This window comes from Lipotes vexillifer, unplaced genomic scaffold (assembly GCF_000442215.2).
Source record: "Lipotes vexillifer unplaced genomic scaffold, Lipotes_vexillifer_v1.1 scaffold1691, whole genome shotgun sequence".
NCBI classification, from domain to species: Eukaryota; Metazoa; Chordata; class Mammalia; order Artiodactyla; family Lipotidae; genus Lipotes; species Lipotes vexillifer.
In genome coordinates this window covers 3,327,420-3,350,920 of record NW_006789046.1, presented here as the reverse complement: position 1 = coordinate 3,350,920, position 23,501 = coordinate 3,327,420, and the positions used below count along the sequence as shown (strand labels likewise).

Sequence of the window (23,501 nt, the reverse complement as noted above, 5' to 3'; positions counted from 1 at the left end):
CCTACCCTGCTTGACTCTCCTGTGTGTCCTTGTTTGTGTAGAACTGATGCTGAGGCTGTTTGCTCTTTACTCCTACTTGGTTCTCTGCTTGGCTTGAAGAAACAGGTTTTTCAAAGGAGGTGGTTCTTAGTGTCTCAATCAACTCCGGGTGAAGGATGGACTGAGTCTCCACATGGGGGTCCCCTGGCCTGGAGGTGAGGCCGCGCGGCGCACCTGCCCGGGGTGGGTGGGGCTGTGGCAGCCAGGAGGGACGCGCGAGGGGCTCAGCCCAGCAGGCCAGGAAGAAGCCGAGGCCACCGTTCCCTGCCTCCTGCACAGAGTCATGGGCGGGTTCTCCGGCACGTTCTGTGTGGAGCGGGATGTGCTTCTTCCTGGGACAGAGTGGCCCGTGTTCCCTGAGAAGAGAGTGCAGCGTGGTTTCTGCCTGGGCCCAGGCCTTCGTGACAGCTGAGCTTGTACCAGAGGACCTGGCACCATGGCAAACAATTGCATAGACTTTTGCTGCCCGAACTTGATTGCCTCACACCTTACTTGTTTTCCTCTCTTTCCTGTCTTCATACTCACTTTCCCCACAAGCAACCATCTGAATAAATAACAAAACGAAGGAAACAGCAAACATAGGAAATTCTTTTGTTTGTTCCTTGCATATAAGCCTTTCCCAGTGGTGTGTTGGTGTGTTTATCTAGTCAAGATGCCCCTCTTCCTCCGTCGACAGTGCAGGATGTGGGGGCCATGTGGGAAAGCCAGCACGTGCGTTTGTCCTGCCTCCCCGGTGCCCTCGCCAGCTTGCCCTGAGGGTGGTGCTGCCCTTCGTCCTGCCCTTGACCTCCTTTGGGGCCTGGCCACACTGGTGAGGGGTCTGGTGTCCTCCCATGGCTGGATCAGGTCTAGGGAGAGGATGCTGGCTATTGGGACTTACGCATCATCTTTGAAGGTTGGTGTGTCCTGTTTGTGTGTCTAGCTAGGTACCTGTCTGCATCTCAAAACTGTTGCATGCTTGGGACTTCCCTGGTGGCTCAGTGGTTAAGAATCCGCCTGCCAATGCAGGTGACACGGGTTTGAACCCTGGTCCGGGAAGATCCCACACGCCGCAGAGCAGCTAAGCCTGTGCTCCACAACTACTAAGCCTGTGCTCCACAACTACTGAGCCTGTGCTCTAGAGCTACTGAGCCTGCGTGCCACAACTACTGAAGCCTGCACACCTAGAGCCCGTGCTCTGTAACAAGAGAAGCCACCGCAATGAGAAGCCCGTGCGCCACAGTGAAGAGTAGCCCCTTCTCGCCACAACTAGAGAAAGCCTGTGTGCAGCAACGAAGACCCAACACAGCCAAAAATAAACATAAATAAATTTATTTTAAAAAAATTACATGCTCATTATAAAACCCCAGCTGTGCAGACGGGGCTGGAGTGCAAGTTTGCCCCCGCACTCCCTCGTCTGGCTCTGCTCCTTGGACACACACACACACACACACACACACACCCACACACACACACACACACACACACACACCCCTATACAGGTGTGCATGGGGTGGTGACAGGGGAGCACGGTTTACGTTCTGTTCAGTGATTTGCTTCTGTCCCTGCAGTGCACTGTGGACATCCCCTCAGGTCAGTGTGCACAGACCTTCATTCTTTTCGTGGCTGTGCTGTATCTTATAGCATGGCTAGATCATGCCTTACTTTCAGGCTGAGTATTTTAAATTAGGGTTGTGGGTCCTTACCTGGTAGGTTACCACACACATTTGGGGCTTGCTTTAAATATTAATTGGTGAAGATACAGGATAGTGCAACTTGGAGTGTTATTTGCCTCCAATATCAAAGGACTGTATCTTTCTCAGTGAACTGTGAAAATGGTGATTATGAATTTTGAATTGTCTCTTCTCTTCAGGGGCAGATAAAAGTAGCCAAGAGGCGGGTCGTGATGGCGTCCCTCTACCTGGGGACAGGTCCTTTGGAACAGGAACTGGTAAGGTTTAAGCAGGGGTGGTCCTACTGGCAGTAGTGAGTCACCCTAAAACCTCGGGCTGTGCAGAGCCGTGGAGTTGGGGTAGAGCTGCCCTCCTTGGCCTGCGTCTCAGGCCAGCTTTTGTTCTTGTTGCCCCAGATTCTGGGGCACGTCAGGAGGATCAGCTAGGGGTGCAGGGAGATGTGATCCTGGGCCTCCTGACCTCGCTGGCCCGTGTCCTCCTCACCCTGGGCAGGGGCCGTAGGCCGTCTGTCTGCCAAGCCGGGGCTCCGAGAATTGTGACCCGCAGGCCAAATCTGGCCACCGCCTATTTATGTGTGGCCTATGGGCTAAGGATGGTGTTCACGTTTTCTTTTTTTTTAATTAATTAATTAATTTATTTTTGGCTGTGTTGAGTCTTTGTTGCTGCATGCAGGCTTTCTCTGGTTGCAGCGAGTGGGGGCTACTCTTCCTTGCGGTGCGTGGGCTTCTCATTGTGGTGGTTTCTCTCTTTTTTTAAAAATAAATTTATTTATTTATTTTATTTTTGGCTGCGTTGGGTCTTTGTTGCTGTGCTCAGGCTTTCTCTAGTTGTGGCGAGCAGGGGCTACTCTTTGTTGTGGTGCACAGGCTTCTCATTGCGGTGGCTTCTCTTGTTGCGGAGCACTGGCTCTAGGCACACGGGCTTCAGTAGTCGTGGCTTGCGCGTGGGCTTAGTTGCTCTGCCTGTGCGCCACAACTACTGAGCCTGTGCTCTAGAGCCCGCGAGCCATGACTACTGAAGCCCGTGCACCTAGATCTTCCCCCATGTGGGATCTTCCTGGACCAGGGCTCAAACCCGTGTCCTCTGCTTTACATTTTCAGTGTTTGGCAAAAGATCAAAAGAGGAGTAGTAATTGTGTCACATGAAAAGCATGTGAAATTCAGATTTCTGTGTCCATAAATAAAGCTTTATTGGAGCATAGTGACTCTCATTAATTTTTGTTTTGTCTATGGCTGCTTTCTTGCCACAGTGGCTGAACTGAGTAACTGTGACAGGGACCATCTGACCTGCAAAGCCCAAGATATTTACCGTCTGGTCCTTTATAGAGAAGGCTTTCTGGGTCTGTATTAGACAGAGGAGCCAGCATTGCAGGTCGAGCTGGCCATTGCTTTCGCCCAGGGCTGGTGTCAGGTGCGGGTCTGCGGCCAGCTGGCTCCACCTAGACTTGCTGTCATGCCGTGCTTGTCCCTTCCAACGAGACACGCGGGGCTGGGAAGGAGCAGATGTCACCTGTTGTGCAGCAGGTGCTTCCTGTAGGATGAGCCCAGTGCAGAATCTGTAGGTTGAGCTGAAGTGAGTGTGAATGAGGTCGTTGTGTTGTCGGAGTCCCTGGATGGCTTTCTCCTCTGAGGGAGTGAGATGGACCCTTGCCCATAGCAAGTGTTGTTTCTTGGTTTGCCTTGTTCAGAAACCCCCAGGGCATAGCTGGACGAGAACAGGGGCTGTGGTAGGGGGCAAGGGGGAAGGGTGGGGGGCAGGAGAGAGCCCACCCCTTCCCTTCCTGTCTGAGGAAAGGCTGCCCCGCTTTCAGGAAGTGCTCTTAGCTGCCAGCTTGGGAAGCGTGTTTGTTCTCCTGGGAGAAGAATGCCACGTCCAGCCTGTGGAGAGTGGCAGTGGGCACGTTGTGTCTTGGATTTATTCGTTCAGCAAATATTTACCGAGTGCTGTCCGTGTGTGGGGCACTGTTTGTTGTGTGCCTGTAAGGATGATCCATTGGAACGTGTGTGGGAGCTGGTGTCTTAGTGTTTTCAAGAGCGGCGAGGTCCAGACCCTCGGGCACCGCGTCCCTGACCCCCAGAGCCTTCATCCTGCCAGGCCCGGGCCGCAGACGCCATGTCTTCGGATTACGTTACCGTGGTGGCCTCAGGTGAAGAGTGTCTGTAGCGTTGGCTTCTGGGCAAGCGTGGCTGGTGTGTGCGTGTACATGCTTGTGTATATGTGTGTGTGTTCAAAGAGGACCGTGGGGGCATTAGCTGACAGGTTGGTTCATTTCTTTAATACATAACCATCTTTTCAGATCTTTCATTTCTGTTCTTTTGGGGTCTTTTCTTGGCAGGTGGATTGCCTGGAAAGCACTCTAGAAGAGTCACTCCAGGCGAAGTTTCCTTCCGACCTCAGGGTGTCCATTCTCTTAGACTTCACGCGGGGCTCAAGAGGTAGGTCTGATGCCCTCCCTGGCCCCCTGAATCTTCCTCGTTCAGGAAGAACGAGGAATTACACCCTCACCGCCCTGTCCTCAGCCAGCAGCAAGGCTATTTGAAGCCCGTCTGGGCTGGCCCAGGACGGCCTGTCCGTAGGATTCTGTCTGCAGCAAGTGACCGACAGTCCAAGTAAAAATGACTTTGGGAAAAAGAGAATTGTTTTGAATTCCATGTCTGACCTGGTTCGGGTGGGTCGTGATTTGGGGCTTGGACCTTTGGGCTGGCTTCATTCTCTGGCTCCTTGCGGCAGCCCCTGGCAGTCCCAGGCCCATCTTGCTGCATCGTGTCCATTGGAAGAGCATCTGCTTCCCTCGTGGTCAGCCTGGAGCTCCTGCACGGCCTGCCTCGGGCTCTGTGCCGGGGCTCCCGAGCGTGCTGACCGGCCCAGCCTGGGCCTGCGTGCCTTCCCAGAGCCGGGGTGGACAGAGTCATCTTCACCCAGAGCAGAAATGTGAGAGCGGGGCTGGGTGGTGCCCCCGGGAGGAGATTGGGCGCAGTTACCAGGAGCCGGGTAGATGGGTGCTGTGGGGCTGGAAGAGCAGATGTCTGCTACACGGGCCTCTCAGTCCTGCCCCGAGATGTGGTGGGTGTCCAGGTAGAAGCTGTCCCGGAGCCCCTCTGGCTGAAAACAGCCCCCGGCGGTTTGACTTGGACGGCTGCGCAGGCCCTTGGTAGGTGGCGCTGCACTGGTGGGCTGCGTGTTTTTCCTGGTGTGACTCTGCCGTCCTTGCTCTCCTGCTTGCCCACGTCTTCAGGAAGGAAAAACTCTCGCACAATGCTGCTCCCGCTCCTGCAGAGGTTTCCACAACAGGTCCGAGTGTCCCTCTTCCACACGCCTAACCTCCGTGGGCTCCTCCGGCTCCTCATCCCCGAGCGCTTCAATGAGACCATCGGCCTGCAGCACATCAAGGTGTACCTCTTCGACAACAGCGTCGTCCTGAGCGGGTGAGTTGGCTTCCTTCTGTCGGGGTCTCCAGGGCAGAGACCAGCAGCACGCGGAGAAGGGAAGGTCCGTCCCCGCAAGCCTTCGAGGGCCTGCTGCTACGTGTTTAGTCTGGTTGCCTGGCCCTCCCGGCGTCTTCCTGGTGTCCTGTCTGCCACGGAGGCTGGAAGCCACGAAGGGCGACTGAAAGCTGGCCGTGGTTTACTGAGCCCTTACTCTGTGTTTGCTCCTGGGTGAGCCCCTCGTGTACTGTCTTAGCTAATGCTCCAGTCACCCCATGTGGTCTTTCCCTCAGTTTGTACACAAGAAGCCCGAGAGGACAAATAACTTTGTCAGGCAGGGCCGGGTGGGAATCCAGGCCCTTTGGGGGACACTGGGGCCGAGCCCGAGTGGTCCTTGGCTCTGTAAGTGTCTGCATCTCCTCTCGGTGGTCAGCTCGGTGAGGGGACGGCCTTGCGGTCACTCCTCTGTGTCACCTTAGTGTCACTCTCGTCCACCTCTCGTGAGTGGCCAGGCTCAGTAGCTGTTTGTTTTATTTTATTTTATCTATTTATTTATTTATTTTTGGCTGTGTAGGGTCTTCGTTGCTGTGCGTGGGCTTTCTCTAGTTGCGGCGAGCAGGGGCTACTCTTTGTTGCGGTGCGCGGGCTTCTCGTTACAGTGGCTTCTCTCATTGCGGATCACGGGCTCTAGGTGCACAGGCTTCAGTAGTTGTGGCACGCGGGCTCACTAGTTGTGGCTCGCAGGCTCTAGAGCGCCGGCTCAGTAGTTGTGGTGCGCGGGCTTAGCTGCTCCGCGGCATGTGGGATCCTCCCGGGCCAGGGCTGGAACCCGTGTCCCCTGCATTGGCGGGCGGATTCCTAACCACTGCGCCCCCAGGGAAGCCCGTCAGTAGCTGTTTGTTAATTGGCTGCTCCTGGTGCACCTGATCCGAGTTGGTTGCTCCCTTGCTCCTGCTGGTGACCCTGAGACCGGGGTCACCAGCACTTGCAGTCGCACCCTATCGCCTGAGTCCTCACCTGCCGCTTTTCTCCCCGTAGCGCAAACCTGAGTGACTCCTACTTCACCAACCGGCAGGACCGCTACGTGTTCTTGCAGGACTGTCCTGAGATTGCGGACTTCTTCACGGAGCTGGTGGACGCGGTGGGGGACGTGTCCCTGCAGTTGCAGGGGGACGACACGGTGCAGGTGGTGGAGGGGATGGTGCATCCTTACAAAGGTAGGGTCCCGGGCTCCTCGCCCTCCTGAGCCTGTGGGTGGTGAGGGTGAGGAGGACGCGCCTCTGGGGGCCTTGCCACGGGTTTAGGAGACTTGGGTGGCAGAGCCTTGTTCTGCTTTTGTCTTTGGAGCCAGACAGACGTGACTCACTGGCTATCGGTCATGCTCTGCAGGTGAGGGAGCCGCCGGGGAAGGTGGGATTGTGGGCTTCGGGTCTGCGTGCCCACGGGAGTGAGCCGGGAGCCTGCCCTGCACTTACAGGAAGCGGCCTGCTAGATGGCCACCCCCCCTCAGGGCCACCTCCCGTGACTCTGGAGCACAGAGGGTCTGTGGCTCTCGGCTCCACTGAGGTCTGCGGCCTCCTGCCTGGAACGTGAAATGGGAGAGTCCTCAGTCCTGCTCACTGGAAACAGGCAAACCCTGGCAGCTAGCACTCCCGGGCTATTTGCATTCCTGTGATTCTTGTGGCCGTGGCTTCCTTGTGGCCTTTAAGGAGGCCTGCTGCTGAATTAGCAACCGTGTCAGCAATGTGGGGAACGGGTTAAACCTAGCCCATGTGAGGAGAAGAGCCAGAAAGGAAGCATATGAGTGGGATTGTCTGGTGGGAACCCTGTCCCGGGGGCCTGGGGATCTGTGCACTGTGGAGCCAGCCCGTGATCTGTGTGCCTGCCTTGCCTGCTGCCACTACGCCTGTGTGCTATATAGAGTAGTATGATAATTACTATTGTGTTTTAAATTTCAACAATAAAAATTATGGAAGTCTGTTTTTTCTTTCATTATATGAGTACCTATGTAGTATTCTCAATTTTACCCTCTGGCTCACAGAGCCTGAAATATTTACTGTCTGGCCCGTACAGGAAACACTGGCTGACCCCTGGTCTAACTTAACAGGCCTGGCGTGAATATGCAGAAAAAAGGGCACCCATTTGGGGAAGAATTGAGAGTCAGCACGTTCGGAGGGCGTGGGGGGCTGGGCACAGCCGTGTTCGGGACCAGGGCAGCTGAAGAGAAGCAGTGAGTGAGCGGCCCCCGTGGTGGCTGCCGATAAGGAGGGATCCCCGCAAGCAACATTCCTTCTCTGGGCTGCTGCCTGGCCCTGGAAGGCACTCGGGCGTGTGCGCCTGTTCCCAGCCCAGAGCGCGTGAGCGGTGGCCAGGACAGTTGTGCTGCCCGTCTCTCTCTTGTTCATCAGCCCTGCCCAAGCCTTGCTATTCTGTCAGTTTTTTCAGAGAATCAACTTTTGACAATGTTGAAGTTCCCTATTTTTATATTGTTGTTCTCTTTCTGTTAATTTCTGCTTTATATAATGTCCTTCCTTGTACTGTATTTTTTGGCTTTTCCTGTTGTTTTTCCTCCTAACTTCTTGAGTTGGATGCTTAGCTCATTAACTCTCTTATCATCTAGTGATAGAATTTAGACTCACTTCTTTTCCCTTCATTGTGTCCATGCAGCCACTCGTCACTGGCGTCTGTGTGAAAACAAGGCCCAGAGCCTGCCTGTTCACCTCTGACCCTTTGTGGCTCGCTCTCCTGCTCTCTGGTCATACTTAAACGTGTCTCTGTCGGACACATGTTCTTTCTGACGTGTAACATGCACACTAGTCACGGGTGTGCAGCTTATGTACGTGTTCATAGTGGGTTGGCTCCCAGAAGCCCCCTCGGGTCCCTAGCCAGGCATGACCCCCATTGTGCCCACTATCCTGACCACTGTCACCCTCAACTAGTCTTGCCTGTTTTTGAACTTTTCGTAAGTGGATTGGTAGAGGCGTTTTCATTTCCCCCTGAGTGCAGGCTTCTTGTGGCAAGATCCTTTTCCAGGCATTTCTGTCCACAGAGGAGCCTCACATGGGCCCGGTATCTTGTGCTCAATCGAGACGTGTTTGGTGAAGGATCAGTTGTGGCATCTGTGCTTGCCTGTCACGTGCCATGTGGTGTGTCTACTGTGCTGAATGGGAGTTCAGAGCCTCCCTTCTCTGCTCCTGACTCTCCTTTGCCATGTCTCCCTCTAGGTGATCGGGCTGCGTATTGCAAGGCAGCCAATAAGAGGGTTATGGATGTGATCAACTCAGCCAGGACCCGCCAGCAGATGCTGCATGCCCAGACCTTCCACAGCAACTCCCTCTTAACCCAGGAAGATGCAGCAGCCGCTGGAGACCAGAGGCCAGCCCCAGACACCTGGATTTACCCATTGATCCAGATGAAGCCCTTTGAGATTCAGATCGATGAGGTTGTCACCGAGACCCTGCTGACAGAGGCCGAGCGAGGCGCTAGGGTCTACCTCACCACCGGCTACTTCAACCTGACCCAGGCCTACATGGACCTGGTCTTGGGCACACGAGCCGAGTACCAGATCCTGCTGGCCTCGCCGGAGGTGAACGGCTTCTTTGGGGCCAAGGGGGTGGCAGGTGCCATCCCGGCCGCCTACGTGCACATTGAGCAGCAGTTCTACAGTGAGGTGTGCAGCCTGGGGCAGCAGGAGCGGGTCCAGCTGCAGGAGTACTGGCGGAGGGGCTGGACGTTTCATGCCAAAGGTACGTGGCAGCCGGCTGGCCACAGGATGGCCCCCATGTGGGACAGCTGGTGGGTGGACCAGTTGGCCCACTTGTTAGCGCCCGTGGTGCTGGTGCCTGCCTGGTAGAGCCCTGCCCCTTCCCCTGTCTGTCTTCATGACAGCCCTGTGGGCGCATCACAGTCATCGCATTTATGTGCATTTCAGTTATGCAAGATCTTTCCCAAAACTTATAAACTCAGATCATTTGGGGGGCTGTTTTAAAAAATGTACACGTAACCTCTCCCCTCAGATGAAAAGGCACGTGCTTTAGTCTTTCTGTGATCATCTTGAGTTCTCCCGCATTTGCCCTGCCCTTCTTGGGGACAGAGAGGATTCCTTAGGGATCATTTGTTTGGCATCAAACAGCCCACTTTTTCAGTCCCTTCCTCACCAGCCCTGTTTTTTCCCCTATGTGCCAAACCTTCGTTTTTTTTTTTTTTTTTTTTTAATAGCTGAAAAAACTGAGGCTATCTACTTAGAATGTTTACATGTACCGGACTGCCTCAGGGTGGGCCAGAGTGTGAATTGCATATTGTAATGGTCTCTTGCACAGTTACGTGCATCCGTGGAGCAGCCCACATGTGGCACAATCCCAGGGGATAGCCACGATGTGAACAAACGGGTTTAGAACCCTGTGCCTTCTCCATGCCGAGGGCATCTGCCTCTCGAGTGTGACTGCTCCTTTCTGTCCTCCGGGAGACCCCATGGCCAGCTCGGTTAGTCCTGTGTCTAAAGGAATAGCGGACAGTGTGGGGACCCCAAGCCCCGACTAAAGTGCCTGGCTATCCTGAATTCTTGCTGGTGGTTCAGAGACCCATTTTGCTCCTGCTCTGGTCCTGGGGGCTTCCGGAGAGCCTGAGCGAGGCGGGAGGGGGATGGTGTTGTCACAGCCACTCATCTGTGTTGTTTAGACTTGAGGGCACTTTGAGCCCTCAGGTTGGACTCTTGTTTCCTTAAACCATTGGTTTCCATCTGGAGGTATTGCTAGGGAATCCCCCCAGGCCACCCTAGGCCTCCTGGGTCCAGCCCTCTGGTATTGGGTGGTTTCCACTTGCTACTGTGAGGCCTGCGTGCCTGCTCGGGCAGGTGGCACTGTCTGGTGTGGGAAGTGAGCTCTGCCATTGTACCGATGTGTCATGGGCCAAGCCTGGCCGGTGGTTAGGTGTCTCCGGGCAGGCAGGCCAGCCCACGGGGGTGTGGAAGGTATTTTAGGATTGGCTCTGTTACTTCTGAGAATAACAGTGGTGCCTGGGGTGGGGTAGTGGAGACAGAGAGCTGGATAGTGGGAGGAGCTTTGAGCTCTGAGGGGACCTGTGTGCCTGGCGAGCTGCGCAGAGGCACGTCGAGAGTGCTCGCTCCTCATCTGCCCTGTGGCTGGGTCGGTGCGGGGGGTCCCTTGTCACTTTGGGGCCCCCAGCGTAGCCTGGCCCATCAGTTCTGAGTGTGCTGTGGGTTATTTCCGTGAAGCTGCGCTGATAAACGTGCAGTGACTCCCCAGTTACCGTTGAAACAGAAACACCCAACCGGCTTTTCCAGTGTGTCTCGCCTTTTCCTGGACTGGCGTGCTCCAGCCGCTCCCTCCAGCCGCTCCCTCCTGCCGCACGCCTGCCCTGTTGCGGGTGGAGCCCTGCCACCTGGCAGCTGGCTTAGTGGGGAAGGCCAGGAATCCCAGGGTGTGTGCAGTAGAGGGGGAGGGGGAGAGCACGACGTGCACGTGGAGAGGGGTTTCTGCGCAGAAGACACCTCACCCTAACAGCAGGAGCCAAAGGTCAGATCACTCAGCGCTGAAATGAGAGGCCAGGCCCTTCCCTGCCTAGTGGCTGTGCTCGATAGTGGGGGCTCTTAAGTCAGCCCCCCTTTCTGGCTCATCTCTTGATGGTCATTTCCTCCAAAGCAACCTAGGACAAGGAGCTGGCAGTGCAAGTGGTGCTGGATTTGGACTGTGGAGTGGTGGACCATCTACTGATTGCCTGCCCTGTGCAGGGGCCATGCTGGGTGCAAGCGGTGTGTCTGCGTTTGGGCCCCGGAAAATTCTTCCCCATGGCTGAATGGCCTATACTACAGTTCCCTTCCCCGGGCTCTTGCTCCCAGAAGCCCTTGGGCGACGAGGGAGAACGGGGACACCGTGTTCCTGCTTCCAGACCCTTGCCCTCCAAGAGCGCTGTCAGCGCCGCACGCCTCTGGGAGTCAGGCACCCCGAGGCTCTGGACCCTGACTCTGTTGAACCTGCTGGTGCCACGTGCAAGGCGATGCAGGAAAGCTCTGCTCGGTCCAGGCCTGTGGACGCTGGCAGGCGAGGTGGGGAGAAACAGCCTTCTCGTGGGCAACGGCCACACTGGTCCACGGGTGCTAGTGGAGAGCAGTGCAGTCTGGTGACAGGAGGCCCCGAGGGCTGCAGTGTACTCTGTTGTTTTCTGCTCACCGAGTGTCGCCAGGAACATGGAGCAGGGGTGCATGCTCGGCTGGAGCAGCCTTGGCTCTGCCCAGTGGCCTGAGCGGAGGCCGCCTCACTGGCTACTCTGTTGATTTCCTAGCAGACTTGAATATATATCCCATTTTAATAAGTTGAGCTGCTTCAAAGAACCAGAGGGACCTTCCACTCTATAAAGGCATGTACTAGAGACCCCTTTGGCAATGTGGTCCCATCTGGTTAGTTTTTATTTGGAGTTTTTATCTGGTTAGTTTTATTACCCTGGGTAAGCATGATGTGGTGGACAGGTTACCAGGATGGGAGTCTCGAAGCCTGGTTCTCAGCCCAAATTTGCCTTTGGCCCAAGTGGAGGGACCAGGTTCAACTTCTGTGTCAGCTGGGGCGATGGCTTTGGATTGTACTCAGGAGGAAATGGCGACGTGCATGTGTTCGAGTTTCTGTGAAGTGACCGTGCGGTTCATGGGCGAGGAGTGGAGTCCCAGGGGTGGTGGCGGGGACGCCATGCGTGGCGTCGGAGGGCTGGGACCCCTGGCGAGAAGAGGCATCCTCCTCACCTATAGTTTTGTTGCTGATCTCCCCGTGGCTCAGTGAAGGGCGACACTGAACCCGGAAGTCTTATTACCAGCATCTGCTTGGCCTCAGGAGGGCTTTGGGGGTGTGGGAGGGTAGGGGTCCACCTTCGACATCCGTCAGTTGGCAGCTCTTCTGATTGGTGGTTTGTCAGCTTCCTGTTGCCCGGCCTTCGTTCCTCACCTGGTGGGTGAGGTGGGACAGGGTTCTGGAAGCGGGGGAGCATTCCGACCTAATGGGGAGCGCCACCAGCTCAGCTGGAGTTTAAAGACTTAGTTTTTTTAGATCAGTGTTAGGTGCACAGCAAAACTGAGAGGAAGGTACAGAGAGTTTCCGTGTTCTCCCTGCCCCCCGACACATGCACAGCCCCCCCACTACATTTATTATAATTGATGAACCCACAGAGACGTGTGATTGTCACCCCAAGTCCACAGTTTACATCAGCGTTCATCTTGGTGGTACATGTTCTGTGGGTTTGGACAAATGTACAGAGTAGTTTCGCTACCCTAAAATCCCTCTGTGCTCTTTTTTTTTTTTTTTAATAAATTTATTTTACTTGTTCATTTTTGGCTGTGTTGTGTCTTTGTTGCTGCGCACGGGCTTTCTCTAGTTGTGGCAAGTGGGGGCTACTCTTCGTTGCTGCATGCGGGCTTCTCGTTGCGGTGGCTTCTCTCATTGCAGAGCATGGGCTCTAGGTGTGCGGGCTTCAGTAGTTGTGGCTCATGGGCTCAGTAGTTGTGGCACGCAGGCTCTAGAGCACAACCTCAGTAGTTGTGGTGCATGGGTGTAGTTGCTCTGCGGCATGTGGGATCTTCCCTGACCACACCCCGCTCTGTGTTCCTGTGCTCTGCCTATCTGCCCCCCACACCCCCGGCCTCCGCCCTGGGCAATCGTAGATTTTTTTAATTGTCCCCATAGTTTTGCCGTTTCCAGAATATTATATAGTTGGAATCATACAGCCTGAAGCCTTTTCAGACAGGCTGCTTTCACTTACCATGCATTGAAGTTTCCTCCACATCTATTCATGGCTTGATAGGTCATTTCTTTTTAGCGCTGAATGTATATCATTGTACGGATGGACCACGGTTTATCCTCTCGCCTACTGAACAACTTCTCAGTTGCTTCCAGGGGTTCCCCTTTTAAACTTGTTCCTGGTTGAGAGTAGGGTACAGGGGACCAGGAACAGGATGGCTTTGTCAGTGGTTGTGCGTGCTCTGTCTACCTTGTGCCAGTGAACTAACCTCTTTAGGTCTTGGAGAGGCAGCAACTTCAGGGGAGTCTGAGTGAGTATGAAGTGTGTCAAACCTAGTTCTCGCATCTTCTTAGCTTTCTGCTCCATGGAGAGGAGGGGGCTGAGAGGTGGTGTATGCACCATCATGGGATTTCTTGCTGTGAGAGCAAGGGCCACATCCATGCTGGGGGACGTGGGCTCTGCCTGCTTTTAAGATGTTGACTTTGATTTCGTGTGGATGCAATATTCCAGCATTAACAGCACGATGTGTGTGGCGAGGGTGGGGCAGGGCCACTGGATTAAGAGATTTCTGGCTCCTGCTGACAGAGGAATCTGTTAATGATTGTGAGAATTGTCACTATTTTTACTGCCTTCCCGATAGGCCACTTGGCATGGCGCCCAAAGGTGAACTTGTAGTGAGAACCAGGGCAGCTCCACCCTGTTTGTGGGGCACATGTGAGGCAGTTCTCACCTGGGGATGGGGGTGTGCCTGGGGCAGTGCCGCTCACCTTGGACCGAGCAGGCACCAGCCTCCGGGCCTCTTGGAGTGTTTTGGTTCTGTTCTGGCCTCAGAATAGGTGATGCTTATTCATTCATCTGAGGTTAGGACTGTGATGTCTTCTGTCCCCTCTTGTTTTTACAGAGATCTGAGAACCCTCTGAAATTTATTGCAGAATATTGTGCGGGGAGGAGAGGGAGGGGTGCTTGATTTTGAATTTTTCGTGGAGAGATCCTCAGAGAAGGTCTCTAACCCGAAATGTTCATGTGCTCCTGCTGTAGAACCTCAAGGCCTTTTTATATACTTAATCATTTGTTGGAAGAGGTGGGTTTTTTTGTTTTTTGTTTTTTTTTTGCGGTACGCGGGCCTCTCACTGCTGTGGCCTCTCCCGTTGTGCAGCACAGGCTCCGGACGCGCAGGCTCAGCGGCCACGGCTCACGGGCCCAGCCGCTCCGCGGCATGTGGGATCTTCCCAGACTGGGGCACGAACCCATGTCCCCTGAATCGGCAGGCAGACTCCCAACCACTGCGCCACCAGGGAAGCCCTGGAAGAGGTGTTTTTATCCGCATTTTATTTATTTTGTTCAAACAAGTATTTATTGAGGGCCTGCTGTGTGCCAGGCAGCATTCAGGGCATTGGGGATAAATCACTGGGGACTAGACTAACTCCCTGCCCTCGTAAGGTGTAGGTTACTGGGAAGCAGATAATAAGTGGATGAATCTATCCAAATACAATGTCAGGTCGTGGAAAGGGCTTTGAAGAAGACCAGAGCAGGAGGGGGCTCCAGGTTGATGGCGGTCTGTTAGATGGGGGTCAGGGAGGGTCTCTCTGAGGAGGTGACACTGAGCAGAGACCCCCGGGCAGGAGAGGTCCAGGCAGAGGGAACAGAAGCCTGGAGCCCCGAGACTACACTAGGCTTGAAGGACACCCCCTGGGCCAGGGTGGTCAGAGTGGAGGATGGGCACTGAGGTTGGAAGGGGCTTGGAGGCCAGGGTGAGCCAGGGCTGTGGGCAGCCTGGGGCTCTCTGGTTTACCCTTCAGCATGATGCTGGGACTGTGAAGGACCGTTGGCGCGAGCAGAGCGGAAGCAGGTGTCTCTCTCCCTGAAGAGGAGGCCAGGGCGTGGGGCAGGATGTCTCATTGCAGAGCTGGGAGGCAGTGGAAGTTGTTGGCCTCCAAGTCCAGTCATCTCTGTACCCACGGCATGCTCCCTTTGTGGTGAGACCTGCTGTCCCCGGTGCTGAAGTTCAGTGTTTCCCCCCTGCCACCCCCAAAGGCACTTTCTTCCCTCCTGTGCCGTCCTTGCTGCTGCAGAGTCTGTCCCTGATCCACCGGTTTCGGGAATGCTGGAGATGTTGGGCCCAAAGGTCGGGCCCTGGGATGAGGACTTGGGGCTTGATAACAGGTTTATGGCTGGGCTGGGAAGTGCCGTGTTTCCCGACAGTGAGTCCCTGCCTGGCAGTCTCACCCTTTGTGTGTATTCGCCCTGACATCCTGAGTGGCAGTGTGTGTCTGGCCGGAGGTTCTGACGACTCAGGAGCTCCAAAGGGCCTCTTGGGAGGGCCTCCCCTCCCCGAGTGAGAATTTCCCAGTTGTCTTCAGGGCACAGACCAATAGCTAAAAACTCCTGACTTGGTGATCTTCAATCTAGAAGGACTCTTGTTCGTAGCGGCCCCCCTGTCCCGGGCTCTCTGAGGCTGTGGGCATCATGTGGAGCTGCTGGTGGCACCGCGTGGCATCCCCCTCTGGCTTCCCACGCTGCACTAACCCCCGCCCCATCACGGCACACCAAAGGGTGGCCGTCTCGCCATGTAGGGTCTTTATTTTCTTTTCGATGGAGAAAGACTGCAAATGAGTCTACAGGGAAAGTTGGTTGGGTGATTGCAGGCCTCACCAAAGTGGTCAGTAGGTAAAAAAGCGCTGCCTCTTTAATCCAAGCACTCGCCTGAAGTCCACCCTGGGCCAGAGAGGAAAGAAGCTGAGGGAGGCAGAGGTGGCAGGGAAGAGAGAAAAGAGAAGAAATAGGTGTATGTCATACATAACCAACAGTGTTGATGCTGCCCCACGGAGCAGAGACTGGTTCTTGGGGAGGGTGCTGAAAAAGTCTTCAGCAGGGCTAAAAAGCTCCTTCAGGGATCAGGAATGAAAACAGGTTGAGAAGCAGTGGTCCATACTGGGGAGCTACGGGCCGGGCTGAGATGGGCTGCCTGCCTCTGATGGCTGACCCATAGGTTGCCTTGAGAGGGAGCGGTCTGCGGTTAGGCAGATTATTTTTTATTTTTTTATTTTTTTTTCTGTACGTGGGCCTCTCACTGTTGTGGCCTCTCCCGTTGCGGAGCACAGGCTCCGGACGCGCAGGCTCAGCGGCCATAGCTCACGGGCCCCGCCACTCCGTGGCATGTGGGATCTTCCCGGACTGGGGCACGAACCCCGTGTCCCCTGCATTGGCAGGCAGACTCTCAACCACTGCGCCACCAGGGAAGCCCTTAGGCAGATTTTACAAATAAGTACGTGTGAGACCAGGCCCTTCCCACCTTCCCTGCCAGACCCTGTGGTCTGGGAGCCTTGGAGGGACACGGGGTCATGGTGGCAAGTGATTTACACCAGCCTAATCCCACATCAGCCATGTGGGTGTTGGGCCTCCCTAGTCCTGGCTCTCACCTGTCCCCTCTCTGAGTAGGCTTGGGCAAGCCAGCTGGACAGGTAGCACCAAGCAGACCCAGTGTCTTTAAGGGGCCAATCTTGGCATCAGAAGAGGTGGAACAGGGAATTCCCCGGTAGTCCAATGGTTAGGACTCCGAGCTTCCACTGCAGGGGGCACGGGTTTGATCCCTGGTTGTGGAGCTAGGATCCTGCAAGCCATGTGGTGCAGCCAAAAAAATATATATGAAATAATAAAATACATTGAATAAAAGAAGAGTTGGAACAGTAACGACACGTGGATATCTCGCCCAGCCCTGGGCTTATGGAGGGCCGGGGCGGGGCGGCTGAGCCTAGTGCAGATGGAGGGCCTTTACTGCAGAGGAGGAGGCTCGGACCTCCCTGGAAATCTGGAGCAGAGTGCCAGGACCAGCCTGCCCACCTGTGTGGTCTGGCCGCGTGCTAAGATGAGCCACACGGTTGCTTACATGCAGCGGCCCAGCGGAGCAGGCTACAGTCGATCGAGCGATACACACGGGCAAGCCAGTGGCTTTGATGTGGCCCCTGCGTGTGTGTGTGTGTGTGTGTGTTGGGGGGTGGCAGGCGTATTACAGGAACAGGCAGCAGAGAGTCGTCATCTCTTACCCAAGACGTTCTTGGAAATGCTCCTGTTCTGAGTGAGAATTAGGAAATGGCCTTCTATTTTAGGAGCGTGGTGTGTGTTACATGTTGTTGATTTGCTTGTGTTGCTCCTGCGTGCCTGTGTGCCCTTTGAAAGGGTCACGTTGGCAGGGGAGAGACCCGTGGTGGTGGGAGGATGCGAGGTGGCCAGCCCTGTGTAGGGTGGCCTGCAGAGGAGCCTGGGACTGATGTGGCCACACTGGGTGTCCTGGCCTGGGCGCTCTTGGTGCAGCGTGGAGGGAAAGATAGAGGCCAGATGCAAGCCTGGGCTTGCTGTAGGAGGAAGGAAGTCTGGGCAGCAGATGTCCTTGAGAGGTTAGGTTTGGGGAATAGTCTTTTTAGGAGAAATAGTCCTGATGGGGCCTGGAACTCGGAGGGGATGGAATGGGGTGCAAAGCAGAGGACCTGCCTGCCGTGTTTCAGGTGACATGTAGGATTCTGAGAGAATCCACCACCTTCATTACAGAGATGTCGCCGTGGTGTTGTCAGAGATGGCGAGTTCCCAGGGCTGGGGGAGGGTGGCGGGCAAGGCAGGAGCCACTGCCACATGGCTGCTCACACCGAGCCCTGCTTTTTCCTCTGTGGTATTAACTGGCTCGTTTTCTAGCAAAAAAGGGGGAAGCAGTGTTCTCTGGGGGGGACTGAAACGGACAGGGCCTCCCAGGTTCCTCGTGCGCTGGCCTCTTGTGACCTCTCTTCTGTCTGGCCTAAAGCCCCGAGCCCCCAGCAGGCTCATTTCTGGCGCCCCGGTGGGCTTCGCAGTCAGCAGTCTGAGCGAGGGAGAGTCGAGTGGCCCTGGGGAGGCAGGGCCCAGCTCATCTTCAGGTAGATGCAGCAGGTGGATGCAGCCTGGAGTAACCTGAGCTCTGTTTTCAGGCTGGGGCTCTATTGGCTGTCCCCCGCCCCCAAACCCTCTTAAAGGGCCCGTGCTGGGCTGCTCCTCCCCTTGCAGGGACCCTTAATAGCTCGGTCAGACCCAGGCTCCACCTTAAGAGATTTGGGACAAAATCCCATAGGAGCCCAGACATTGAGAGCTCTGACTCAGGAGCCCACGGAGCGCTCCTCTGGGAGGAGGTGGGAGCTGGACCAGTCCCCTCGCTTCTCTGCCCTCTGCTCTTGCAAGGGTTTTGGTGGGGGCGTCCTCACACCAGTTCTAGGAGGAAGGACAGATGCCCTCCACCCCACAGGCTGCTTACGGCCTGATTTGCCAAGTAACCCTCTCTTAAACCCAGTCCTTCGTCATGCCGGTAACCACCCCGCGTCTGCTGGCTTGGGTGAAAGCATCTCTGTTCCCGAGCCCACGGGTCAGCTGGCTTCTTTCCTGAGAAGCAGGTGTGACCTGAGCTCTGCTGGGCTGCTTTCCCTCCGGGCCTGCGGAAGGACAGGGGAGGCTGGATGGTGGCCAGGACGCGGCTGAGGCAGTTCGGAGAACGGGGATTAGAGGTCCTGCGCTCTCTGGGAGGGGCTCTGGTAGCATCGCGGGGTGGGTGGGGGTGAGAACAGAGCCTGAGCACGGGCATCACCAGGGTCCTTTTAAGAACCCACTTCTCGCCTTGTCGGGAAAAGAGGCCACAGCGTGCCGTGCGGCAGAAAGGGGAGCTGTCCCAGTGAGTGTCCCTAGTGCCGGGCTGCCCTGCAGACGCTGCGGTCCCTGCGCCTCCTGGCAGCACCCTGGGCTGGGCAGACGTGGCCCCTGCTTAGCCCGTCCCCTCGGTGTCTTGTTCACGCAAACCCCGTGGGGGGCTGCTTTCCTCTTAGGTTGGAGCGCGACTGGAGAGGCTGTGGCAGCTGCTGTGCTCACTTCCTGTCTGCACGTTTCCTTTTCCCTGCAGGCCTCTGGCTGTACCTGGCAGGGAGCAGCCTGCCCTGTCTCACGTTGATTGGCTCTCCTAATTTTGGGTACAGGTCAGTTCACCGGGACCTGGAGGCCCAGATCGCCATTGTGACGGAGAGCCGGGCCCTGCAGCAGCAGCTTCACCAGGTTGGTTGGGATAGCAGGGACCTCCCCGGGGATTGGGGTGGGCATAGCTGGGTGCCAGGTCCCCGAGGGCTGCCTCTGCCGTCGTCTTCTGCCGGGGGCTGAGCAGAGTAGGAAAGAACCGGGGTCCTCTCACGTGTCCTGGTGGCCGGTCCTGAGGGACACCTGCCGCGGGGCTGTCCTGCGAAGCCCAGGCCCTTCTGCCTCCAGCCCAGGGCCCGCTTTTGCCCTGCAGGGGTACCCCCCTGACTCTTTACATCCTGGAGGACATTTTCCCTGCACGGGAAGAGAACACTGTTCTCACTGGCATGTGAATATAGCGCTGGTTCCCAACCTCTTCTGAGACGGTGGATCAACTATGAGAGGGGGTAAGGAGCCAGGGTTACACAGGACCTGGGTCCATTAGGGAAGAGCTTCAGGCGGCCTCGGTCATTTCTGATGAAGACCCTCCCCAGGAGGTGCTTCAGAGTCGGGGGAGGGAGAGGCAGGAGGCAGGGTTGCCACCCAGGCAGAAGGGGCGCGCAGGGAGCCAGAGTCTCTGCATGTGGAGACAGAGAACCCGGAAAAAAGAGCCAAACCATAGAATGAACTTAGATGCCCGTGCAGACAGAGATGGTTCGTGGGGAGCCAAGCCGTTGCGAGCGCTCTGACGATCCCGTTCGCAGATTTCTGTCTGTGCCCTTGAGTCAGCATGCATGATCCTACTGTGCTGAGAACTTGAATCCTATTTATTTTAGTTCAGATTGTTTGACTTGGTAATGATCTGGTTGGGGATTGACCTACAGAGGAGATGGTGGAGGGACTGCTCAGAGGTGTGCCTGGCCAGGCGCAGGGGCCCCTTGTAGCATGTTTGTGGGGGCCGGTGGTGGGCGGGACGCAGTGGAAGGTCGTGGCTGCCTCGCCTCCTGCCCGTGTCAGGGGATGGCGGTTGGGCAAGGCAAGGCCCCTGTTTCCAAGGTGTCTTGGAATTTCTGTGTTGTTTTTGTCACACTCCTAGTTGTAATAGGATTTCTTTCCTTACAGTTGTGAGAGGGGAAGGCAGGCATTCTTCTTGAGAGCGGGGACCTAGAGCCTGAGAGAGAACCGAACTTGCTTTGTCTGGCTCGGTGGGCGTGTTATGTGGCCCACTGAGGACCTCCTGCTCCCCTGGGAAGAGGCTTCCCGGCATGGCTCACGGGAGAGCGGCCCTTTCTTCTGAGGTGGGGCTGGAGAGTCACGGGGGACGGCACCCTGAGCCCCTGCTGCCATCTGCTGGAGACCCACGGTCAGGTCGGGGAGTGGGGGCAGGGGAGAGTGCCCTTTGCTCCCTGGGATAGGAACGTGGCAGTGACTCCCAAAGGGGCAGCGGTCTCGGCCTCCTTTCGTGATGGTCTTTCTGTTTAAAGTCAAGAATAACTGAAAGTTAGTGCTTCTGTGTGAATCTTCGCATTTGAGCACCTGCAGCAGTGCTGATGAACTTTCGAGAATGCAAGCACAGCACCTGTGTATGTGAAACCTAGAGGATCCTTTGGGCTCACAAATTTGTGACCTTGACAACAAAGCCTTTCCAGGGAAGGTGCCAGCTTCCCTCCTGAGTCATGGGAATGTAGATAACACTGCTGTAGGCCAGCCCTCAGAAGCGTGTAGACTGAGTTAAGCTTTTATTCTTGTGTTTGGGAACTACTGTTGCGAAATTGTTGGAGCCTTTGTTGATGGACGAGGAAATGGTAACTGCCTTGTTCCCTGGGATCTGCCTCCTGCGATCTGGGAATCTTGTCAGTGACTGAGTGGGGCCTTGGTGCCGGGAAGGGCTTCATGACCAGGGCTGAGAGGAAGTGGCAGCGGTCGGGCTCTGGGTGGCCAGCAGGAGAATCTGATCTGCTCAGCAGATCACAGATGCTATGGTGAGGCTTCCAGCAAATGACCGAGGAGGTTCCAGTAGGGGCCAGCCGGCCTCAGAGCGGGCTGGGTTGAGAGGAACAGTGGGGTCTCCAGTACTTTTGCCTCGGTTGCTGAGAGCTGTGTTTCCTCAGGTGGTAGCGAGTGGTCAGTGTGAACGTGGCCTCTGGCGAGGACCAGATCTCTGTGGGTCTGGGCTGATTTGGGGGAGCAAGTCTCTGCCCAGGGTCCCGGTGCTGGCCGCTGTCCCCCACTTCCTGAGTAAGGGGACTGAACCCACATCCTGGATCTTGAGAAAAGCTAGGCCGGTTGTGGTCAGGAGCTGCTTTCCCAAATGACATATTTGGGATATTTTGTTTTTCTTCCCAAACCTGAATCCCAGCGGCTTTTGATGGTGGGAGGGTGGCAGTTCGTGCCACTGCAGTCCTTCCGTTCTTTAGAGGCACGTTGATTTCTGTGCCTTTGAAATGCAAAAATGTATTTCTGGATAACTCCACCTATGTATTTATATACTGGGACTGCAGCCACCCTCTGGAGAGGCCCATATGATGCCCGATGCTGGGACTGCCCAGCCACACAACCTTCCCCGAGCCCAGAAAGTCCCTGAAACCCCGGCTGCCCGGGTCCCCGCTCTCAGAAGCTGCCTCTGGAGTCCTCCTGGGGACCCAGGGAAGGGCCCTGTTCATGTCACACTGGGCACCGGAGTGGGGAGATATTTTTATCCGAATCCGAAGTCCCTCCCTTCACTTAGTACGTACAATAAAAACTGAAAGCTTCCTGGTTTTGTTCGGAGGACACGGTTTACCACTTGTGACCTAAGAAAGACTCCCTTGAACAGCATTGTAACCTCGACCAGCTGACTTCCTTCTCCATCCCCGTGTGGAGTCTGTGAGGAGACTTAAGTGTTTCTGGTAATTTAATTGAAATCTTGGCTGTGTATTCATTGGAAAACATAAAGCTGGAGCCGGGTCTGTGGAGACTTCTGCAAAGCAGCGTCCCGAGACCGAGGCTGGCTCCTCCATGAGGCCCATCCAGCCGTGGTCAGCGGGCAGCCGGCAAAGTCTGCTCGGACCTGAAGCGCCAGGGACCCCGGCCCTGGGAGCACCCACTCACAAGGGAGTGAGTGCAAAAAATGTGCAGGAAGATGTGAAGTCGAGCACTAGATCGCCCCAGCCCGTGCCGGGGAGAGCTGTGGGCAAATTCTGTAGTGTCCTGGAGGGCGCGGTGTCCTTCATCCCCTGTCCTCACTGGGTCAGAGGAGTTTGCCAGGGACGTGGCTTCCGTTCCTGCCCCCGGAGAAGAGAGCGTCCAGCTCCCAGTGGGATGGTGCGGCAGCATCCACTGTCCCCTTGGGGATCCACTGTCCCCTTGGGGACAGGGTGTTTGCAAAGCCAGCGTTGGGGGATCCTCACCATAGCGTGGGTTAAGTCAGTATTTTATAGATTAAAGGGACAGAAAGTTCAGAGAGGGATGTCACCACTCCTGGTCATGGAAACAGAATCACCTCCCCTGACTGCTGCCTTTTGCCCTTTGAAACCTTCGATACCTTATTAAGGAAGCACAGCACTTGTAGCGTGTAATGTTTTAAAAAGAGGCAGTTTTTCCTCTCAAAGATTCTAAACACAATTTAAGACGAGGCTTCTCTCAGTGTTTTTTAACTTGTTTTTAAATATGTAAGTAACAATCGTTCATTGTAAGAATCGAGAAAAGTTACAAGACGCTATAACCCTTTCATCCAGAGTCACTGAAATCGTTTTGCTTGCTCCTTGTCTGTCTTGTTCTGTGTGCATATGGAGACGTGTAACTTGTTTTTTTCTTCTTACCGAAAGTAGGATTATATTGTGTATGTTAACTCATATCCAGTGTCTTTCACTTAATATATTTGTGCACATTCCCGTATCGTTAAGTAAATGTTTTCCTAGAGTATGATTATCTTATGGTGAATGCTGATTTGTCATATGGGTTTATTATATTTAATTAGCTGGTTGGTGGACATTTAGGGGGTTTCCAGGTTTTCTCTGTCATAAATGTTGGTGTGGAAAATATCAGTACACAAGAATCTTAGTGCACAGTTATTTTCTCGGGATAAACTCTTGCAAGTGGAGCTTTTTAAGGCTTTTGGTACTTGTTGCCAAATTGCTCTACAGACAGATGATCCGAGCCCCCTTTCCATTCATTCCATCAGCACGTCCGGGAGTGCCTGTTCCCTTGGCCTTCGTCAGCAGAGGGCGATGATGTTGCAAAACAACTTTTTGCCAGTTTGAGAGAAGAAAAAACTGTCTCATTGAAAGAAAATCTCATTATTTTAATTGGCACTACCTCATGCAGTGAGGGCGAGCTTTTAAATATTTTTTGCACCAGCTGTATTTCTTCAACTCTAAATCGCCTGTCCTACACACGTCTTGCTTGGTCTTAAAAATTGAAGCACACGGGCTTCTTGGCTTTTCTAAGGAGTGTGTGCAGGGGCGACCTGCGCTGGGGCTCCCACGGAGCCCCTGGGCCGGCGGGCCGCGTCACCGGTGCTGGAGCCGACCCCTAACGCCTGTCCGCCCCTCTTCCCCAGGAGCAGGCGCAGCTCTACCTGAGGTCTGGTGCCGTGTCCTCTGCCACCTTTGAGCAGCCGAGCCGGCAGGTGAAGCTGTGGGTGAAGATGGTGACTCCGCTGATTAAGAACTTCTTCTGAGGACAG

At 55.2% G+C, this 23,501-nt stretch overlaps 1 protein-coding gene across 3 annotated transcripts in view; it reads left to right on the top strand.

Annotated features, from left to right (window-relative positions):
- Positions 1–23,501, top strand: part of PGS1 (phosphatidylglycerophosphate synthase 1) — a 33,601-nt gene extending 10,100 nt beyond the window's left edge. Inside the window, exons 3-9 of one of the 3 annotated variants that reach the window (XM_007462361.1) lie at positions 1,892–1,969; positions 4,048–4,147; positions 4,948–5,137; positions 6,176–6,354; positions 8,362–8,883; positions 18,789–18,937; positions 23,376–23,501. In XM_007462361.1, coding sequence (XP_007462423.1) covers positions 1,892–1,969; positions 4,048–4,147; positions 4,948–5,137; positions 6,176–6,354; positions 8,362–8,883; positions 18,789–18,937; positions 23,376–23,495 — 1,338 coding nt within the window. In that variant the 3' untranslated portion in view covers positions 23,496–23,501. Of the gene's footprint in view, positions 1–1,891; positions 1,970–4,047; positions 4,152–4,947; positions 5,138–6,175; positions 6,355–8,361; positions 8,884–18,788; positions 18,938–23,375 lie in introns of all 3 variants that reach the window. The other 2 variants (XM_007462362.1, XM_007462363.1) reach the window with 2 other exon arrangements.